The 8175-nt window shown below is 42.7% G+C and overlaps 1 protein-coding gene across 1 annotated transcript; it reads right to left on the reverse strand.

Annotated features, from left to right (window-relative positions):
* Positions 1–273: 273 nt before the first annotated feature.
* ncbp3 (nuclear cap binding subunit 3) lies at positions 274–7429 on the reverse strand. Its single transcript, XM_086057749.1, has 13 exons — positions 7165–7429; positions 6020–6085; positions 5821–5926; positions 5617–5742; positions 5308–5436; positions 5077–5234; positions 4837–4945; positions 4657–4756; positions 3838–3947; positions 3445–3745; positions 2562–2710; positions 2242–2430; positions 274–1411 (listed from the first exon to the last, which is right to left on the reverse strand). The coding sequence occupies exons 1-13, from the start codon at positions 7345–7347 to the stop codon at positions 1113–1115; spliced, it is 2025 nt and encodes a 674-aa protein (XP_085913875.1). The 5' UTR covers positions 7348–7429; the 3' UTR covers positions 274–1112.
* Between the last annotated feature and the right edge of the window lie 746 nt (positions 7430–8175).

The following is an 8175-nucleotide window of genomic DNA, read 5'->3' on the forward strand; positions in this document are numbered from 1 at the left end:
TTGTTTCTGAAACGGCACATTTTCGTTGTAATACGTTGCCACGTACTGAAGGAAAGAGCGAAAACACCCTTAATGGCCTACAGGTGTTTTTCAATTTCTATTGCTAAATTAATGTCATTGTGATCAGAACAAGCGTATAAAAAAACTACAAAAATTTTGGATCCCTCTCATGACATAAAAACAACATAATACTTAGCTCATAATATGAATGAGTTCAATTGGAACTTAAGCAAGCCTCCTATTTTATTAAACAGAAACACAAATGAGTCTGGAAAGAAAAAAACATTTTTGTTTTATTTGTGGTTGAAGCAGAACTGTTTGTTATTGATCCATTCATGTTCATCAATCCAATCCAATACAGTCTTATTGCTGTCTGCACTTTCGCCTCAGTCTTTTAGCAAGCTACGCAAATCATGTTTGAATTCCAAGCCTCACAAAAAAGTGTCTTCATCATTTCAATGGGTACATTGCTAACAAATGTTTCAAAAGCTTTTACTGGTATATTGTGATGCCAATTTGTCACCCAGGAATAAAATAAAAAATGACGTGGAGAAGACAAGCATTAGAATGTGTACAAGCCTAATTTGTAGCTTAGAGGTGGAGAACTGTATCATTACACAAAATGAGTATTGTGAATTAATCGTTGTGGACTTTTTGTAACAGTTCCTCAAGTATATTAGACAGGTCGACAACTGGCCTTGTTGTTGTTGTTCCACACACAAATGACAATTTAATGATTATAATACAAAACATCAGGTCCCATTTCAGAAGCTACACGACATAAAATTGATAATCTTAACAAAGTCTTTGCTAATTAACTTCCTGTCATCAAACAACATCGTGTGGGAATGGTCCTGTCTGAAAAACGGCATTGTTCCATGTTACCTGGACAGAGTTCTTCACAAAGAAAAGTGAATTCAAAGTTGAATGTCACTGAAAGCAAATTTTGGATGTTCTGTATTAAAGAAAGCACAGGACGCAGGTGAGCCAAGTGAGAGCCGCTGGAGGTTCCAAAATATGTGCCAAGTCGATCCTGTCAGCGATCCATCCATGAACAGGACTGACTATGCGGCAAAAACGAAATCCCGACGATACTTGTAAGCGTATTAGTCTCAAGCGTCCGAGTCCTCGCTGCTGTCTTGGCTGATCTCGATCTGCAGCGACGGCAGGTTGTCCAGCCGGCTCTTCTTCATTTTGTGGCCGAGACGCTCCTGCTTCTGCTTGATCATGGCGCCCCACACCTTCTGCAGCGTCGAGTCGTCCTCTTGCTCGCCTTCCTCCTCCGTTCTCTTACCTCGCCGTCTCACGCCGCGCCGCGAGGACGTGAACAGTCCCGACGACCCGCCGCTCGGCCCGCGCTCGTGACTTCCCGTCTTTTCCTCTTTGTCGCCCAGTCGGCTCCATAGGCTGCCTACGCAAACGAGTCGGGTTTCAAAATCGTGTTCCTTAAAGTCATCTAAATTTGCGCTTAAACTTGTGAATCACGATTTAAGACTATATATATCATGCTTTCTTAATTAAAATGCAAATGGGGGGAAATTACAGTCGTAAACCTATTTGGATTTGTGTGTGTCATTTTTCAGACATCTTTAGACTTTTCTGCCACTGTCAAATTTCTGAAATTTTTATGAGCATAATATGGTAATTTTCTGCTTCTCTTTTCTCGAACATTTTACGGCTATTTTTGACATTTCTTTCTGCCTTTTTGCTATAAATTTTCTGACTTCTTTGGCAATTTTGTGTACATAATATAGTAATTTTCAGGATTTCTTTTGTTTTGGGACATTTTATAAGTTTATACTTTTTGAATATTTTATTTAAAAAATATATAATAATTTTATGACTTTTTTCAACATTTTATGGTAATTTTCTGCCTTCTTTTGGTTTGTACATTTTATGATTACTTTTTGAACGTTTTCTGCCTCTTTTTTTTGCAATCGGGTGTTCATTATATGGTAATTATCTGCTTTTCTCTTTGGACATTTTATGGTCACTTTTTCGACATGTTTAGTTTTTTTTTTTTGTTTTTGTTTTAATCCACAGGGAGCCACAGGTGAGGGACTAAAGAGCCACCAGAACCGCAGGTTGCAGACCCGTGCTCTAAATTGCCCTTCGATGTTAATGTTGTCTCTGTGTCCTGCACTTCGCTCCCAAAGCAACGGGCCAGGATCTAGCTCACCCGCTACCCAAATGAGGACCACAGAAAATGAATTATTAGATCAAAACGTATCATGTACTTACTTTTACTTGTCTTTCTGTCTTTGGATGACTTGGATGAGCTGCCTCTGTCCCGGCCGACGACGCCCAGTCGGCGGTGCACGTCACTGATTGGCTCTCTGGCGGGGGGAGGTGTGTCTCTCGGGGAGACGGGAGAGTGAGAGCACCCCCTTTCGGGTGAATAGCGCCTCTTCCCGAGCCGCTGTCGGACGTCTATAAAAAGGCGTGTGACGAAAAAAAAGAAGCTTAGCCGCTATCTTGTGGCATCTGTAGGCAGTTTTTGATTTTGGCTCGTCGCGGCAAGGCTCGACCCTTGTACACTGTAAACCCGGTACGGGACTCACCTGTCTTCCCGCTGTTGACCACTGGGGCTTGCTGTCTGTGCTGAGACAGGCCCTGTCTCTTCTCCTCCAGCAGCTGCCGCACGTCCGTTACCTTGCTGGGTGACGGGGACTTGGACCTGCTTTGTGATGCCGACTGTCCTACCCGGTTCCTGATCAGGACAACAGTTATAAAAAAAAATAAAAAAAACAACTAATGAAACTGACAAATGGCAGATTTAGGGGTGGGAATCTTTGAAAGTCTCACGATTCGATTCCGATTTTTGGGTCTGCGATTCGATTCAGAATAGATTTTTGATTAAGACCGTTTTTTTTTATTATTCAAGATGATTTGATTGACAATGATTTTTGCTTCAATCTATAGATGTGCAAGGAATTGTAATGATCTACTCCAGTCTGACTCACTAATGCTAATTAGTGCGCTACTTTTATCACTCAAAAGAACAGCTCTACGCTGAAAAAAAACCCAAACTTTTATTGGAATAACTTGATCGTGACTTTTTCCTTCTACTCTCTAAATTGGCTACAACTTAACAGTGTATTAGATCGCGTGGAACCACACTGCCCCTAAGTGGCCAAATTAGGTACAACATGAACAGCCCTCCAAATAAAGGCACGAACAGACAAAGGCAAGACAGTATTAAATAATTTAAATAAAATCTATTTTGGGACATTTAAAATCAATTCTGAATCGTACTAAATGAGATTCGATTTTTTGGCACACCCCTATTGTTTATGCGTGTTTGTATCCTGATTGTGTCTTGCGCAGCTGCTGAAAATAACTTACTGTAAAAAGAAAGTTGCTTTTAAAATAGTAATCAGATTACTTTTTCAAAGTAACTGCGGCAAATCTACCACCATGGAAACGTGATGCTGCACTTCAGACCTGATGCTCTTCAGCTGCCCCTCCAGCTCATCGGCGTACATGGTCATCTTCTTGCTCTTCTTGGGCGACGGCGTGGAGATCATCTTGAGCTCCAGATCGTAGTCCATCTCGTCCGATTCGGACCACGGCGACGGCGACCGCTGCAGCCTGCTCTGGGGTGCTGCCGAGGAAGGCCGCGAGGCCTTGTCTCCTTTCTCTTTGAACTCCACCACCCGGTCGTCCTCTTCCATGTCCTCGTCGTCGTCCTCGTCCTCTTCCTCCTCCTCCTTGATGGGCTCCTCGGGCAGGTTGACCAGGTCGGCTGCGGTGGTGAAAAGTTTCGCAGTCATGGCGTACAGAAGAGTCCTGACCTGAAAGTTTTGTTTTGTGTGCGAGTGTTTCTTTTTTTCTTACCGGAGTGCCGGTGTGTATACGGTGGAGTGTGTCCCATGCTGTCTCCAATGAGAGGCTTCTTGCTCTTGATCACGTCTCGTTGGATCCGTCGGTTGTGGAACCTCCTCTTCCTGAGGAAAACCACACACACACGAGACAAGGCGCATGAATTTATGGGAAAAATATAAGACGCATTAAAAGTATCAATATATGGTTTTATGAATCAATATTGGGCTATGAATTAGGACTGGGCGATTATGTAAACAATAATATTCATGATTATTTTGATGGTTGAGATCACGATTAACAAAATGATTATTCATTGAGTTTAAAACTTAATCGTTTTTCCTTCGATTATTACGTTTTAAAGATTGAGAGAAGACAAAATCGAAATCACAATAAAATTCCGATGAATCGCCCTGCCCTACTATGAATAAGACAATCTATTTGATATTGTAACACAGTATCAGTTGTTAAAACCCAGTTGAGCTGTCAAAATTAATTTACTTATCAACAAGTAATCGATTATCAAATTAATCGATAACTATTTTAATAATCGAGTAATCGTTTGGAGCCATTTTTTTAATTAAAAATTGTCCAAATCCAGCATAGTTTTTGTTCAGTGATTTCTGTTGTCCTACATGAAATAATGGAAAGAAGACATTTGCAAATCTGTTTTTACTTTGGAAAACCGAAATGGTAACATTACTACAAAATGTATTCCAGTCCTACTTTTGCAAAAATATCATTTAATATGTGAGCCATTTTTTATGGGTAATGTTGTAGGATGGGTTTGAAATTATATTAAACAGTTTTGGGAATTAAACAGTTTTGACGCACCAGGAGTTGCTGAGTATTCCCCTCATGCCTCCGTAGTTGGGGTTTCCGTACTTCATGTAGTACCGACTTCGCCGGGCGGCCCCCAGTTCCTTCTTATCGTCTGAAATCGAACGTAAAAGGGCCTTGTTTACGTTCGGACGCTCACTGTTGCTCATGTGCGAATGCAACAGTAGGGGAGACCTTCAGTGGCAAAACGAAGAAGGATCTTGTTTCCTTTAAAGGGTTTGATTGCAGGACGCGGCTCATTTCTCAGCAGAGACTCTCTCTCAGCCTGTGACAGGTCGTCCCCCTGACGGAAAACCAACAAAAATAATCACGGACACCATTAGTTTGCGCTCCCTAATCACTGAGGATTCTCTACAACATTTCTAATGTGTGAAAACCGTCTTAAAGGGACGGCGCACGTGTGAACTCTATTACCTGACCGGCCTGCACCTTTGCCGTGTGCTCCTCTTCGCCGTCGCTGCCTTTCGTGCTCTCCTCGCTGCCCTTCTTCACATCTTCATCCACCTCGCCTTCTTCATCGTCGTCGTTGTCGTCATCATCGTCGTTGTCGTCCGACCCTTGACTCAGACGACCTGCGCTCAAACCTCCCTTCATGATATTTGCTCTGTTTTTGTTGGGGAATGAATTATTTGCTCCTTTACTGACTTTTGCTGGGCTTTTTCCCCGGCTGGGTGGCGCGCTCCTTATCTGGGTCGACAGCGTGCTGGTCGGGCATGCGGCTGGTGTTGATTAACGCTCTAATGGCCGTGTTGTCGTCCAGCCAAACCACATTGCCTGGGGAAAACGACTGGTATTTTTTAAAGGGGTCATATTATGGAAAATGGACAATCAAGTGTGAGATTAAATACATTCCTCATGTTTTGGATATTTTTGCCGAAAGCCTGTCTGAGACATTTTATAAACACACCTGGAAAGTATTCTAAAGGGAAGGGTGAGAAAGAGGAGCATGCTCACAGGAAGTGTCGTCGATCCACTCAATATGCGCGGGGGGATATTCCTTAAAGTACCCAAAGACTTCCTGGGTGCTCATGTCATCGACGCCCATGATGTGGACGGCCTCCATTCGCACATTGGAGATGGCTGAAAACATGTACAGTCAACACAAAATCCATTACAACGACTAAAGTTTTCCATTTTGCAATCTGTGCCTCCTCTTACCTTTCTTTACGGCATCTTTATCCAGGAAGATGTTGCGCTGAATGGCGCTCACCTCCCCGTGGAAGTGAAAGCGCCTCGCTCGCTTCTCTTTCTTCTCTATGGCCTCCTGGTGGGAACACCATCAACAAGTCAATCAGCGTTTAACCTCAGATAATGCATGTGAAACGTTTTGGGTTGTTTTTATGTTTTGTTTTTTTACCTTTGAATTGACATCAATGCCGGTGATGAAGGCTCCAGCTTTATTCTCGTAGCGCCTGCTCGTATCCTGCGAACAGAGCAAACCACCACTTGTGACAAACACAACCTTGGGGATGTGAACTGAATGAGAACTTTATATTCAATTAAGAGGAGGCAGAAGAGTAAACATAAACAATGCAGTACAAACAATAACAGGCCACCATCAAGGCATCAATTGTAAATGAGTGAACAGCTACGGCCCAACATTGCAGTTACAGTCTAATTCAAAGATATTTTTTTACCAGCAATAATCAAAATCTAAAATGTAACACCTTGTGTGCCAAGGTGCTCAAGTGAACAAAACGTGTTATGCCACAAAGATCCAGACTCATCCTCATGTGGACAGTACGTCGCACACAAACCACTCAACTCAGTACAAATGAAAATGTTTATCTGAAACCTTTACACACACACACACACACACACACACACACACACACACACACACACACACACACACACACACACACACACACACACACACACACACACACACACACACACACACACACACACACACACACACACACACACACACACACACACACACACACACACACACACACACACACACACACACACACACGATTAAATTCTCAGTCACAAACACATACAACCATGTGCTTGATAAATTCAGATGTTTATGCCAAACAGCAAGCAAGGAAAGGAAAGCAATGACCTAGAAAAAAAGCCTAAAAATCATGTAAACAATAATGCAAATACTGGCTATCAATAAGCCGAATGAATGGACGTTGGATAGCATAACGAAATTGTGTAACGGTGTCAGACAATATCACGCGCTTGAGCTGTTCAACATGCAACGAACGCTTAAAGTGCACTTTTTCGATTCGAGTTTGGAGGCAACGCCACGGGATGATTGCTAACGAGCAACAGGTGACAAACGCGTGACTTAATTCCACCAATCACATCTCAACGTGAGCCCCCAAAACACAATTGATGCAGTAAACTGATGTTTATAACAACCACAGTGTTCCCCGGGCCAAGAGCGGGTCGTTGCTACCACACGCCGGCTATCCCTTCACTGTTCCCCGGGACGCAGAAGACGCCAGCGCGGTGTCTGGCGAGGCCCAACCGGGGACAACCTACCGGCAGCAGTTCCTTCAGGGAACGGTTGACGGAGACGTCTTTGGCCTCCAGCTCGCCCTCCTCCACCTCCATGGGTTCGGCCTCGCGGGCACCCTTGTCCGACTCGGAGTCAGACTCCGAGTCGGAGCGGTCGGAGCCGCTGTCCGATTTCACCGACACCCGCAAGCTGCGCGCCGCCGCCATGACACTGCTTCAAACAAGCTAACAAGTGAACAACGGCCTTCTGCTGCTGCGGTTGGTTGGCTGGCTGGCTGGCTGGCTGGTCTTCTTCTTCTTCTTCTTCTATTTGTTGTATCATGGCGGTTTGCAAACAATTTATTGGTGCTTTACCTCCACCAACTGGTATGGAGTGTATATCGGGATTTTTTTTCTTCCATCGGACCCCCGCATATTCACACATAAAAAATAAAAATAAAAAAGTAAGTATTTACTACTGTATATCGTACTAATTACAAGTATTTCCCTCAAATATAGCAATAACGTCTGATATTAATGATCATATTTATTAATTAATTATATATTTGTTGCTATTAATTTTTGTTTTACCTGTCTTTCTTTATTGTATGACTGATTTTGGCTCAATTTACAGCACTTTTTATGCAGCAATGGTTGTTTTAAAGTATTTTATAAATAAAGCTGAGTTGAGTATTATCAATCAGTTTACATTTGACGTCATCCCTGGTTTTCCATCTTCTGATTGGTTGGTCAGAACAAAACGTTTTTCAGCCAACTTGGAATAGCAAAACACATCTGTAGCATTCTGTACACATAATACATTTAACAATGAGCATAATTAGTGAGAAAGTATGGTGGGTGGGGTAATTAGATACAGTGAGTATTGATCTTGATCTCAGGGTTCACCAAGCTTTTTTTTTTTAACGTGAGTGACTTCCTGAGTACTGATTTATGCAAACGGTTACCAGTTTGATCCGCACTTTCCTCAAATTATCGTTCAAATGCAAACGTCACAATCCTACAATTAATAGCCTATCCTATTGTATTAATTGCCAT

This window comes from Leptonotus elevatus, chromosome 16, assembly GCF_054856555.1.
Source record: "Leptonotus elevatus isolate MCC_2025b chromosome 16, RoL_Lele_1.0, whole genome shotgun sequence".
NCBI classification, from domain to species: domain Eukaryota; kingdom Metazoa; phylum Chordata; class Actinopteri; order Syngnathiformes; family Syngnathidae; genus Leptonotus; species Leptonotus elevatus.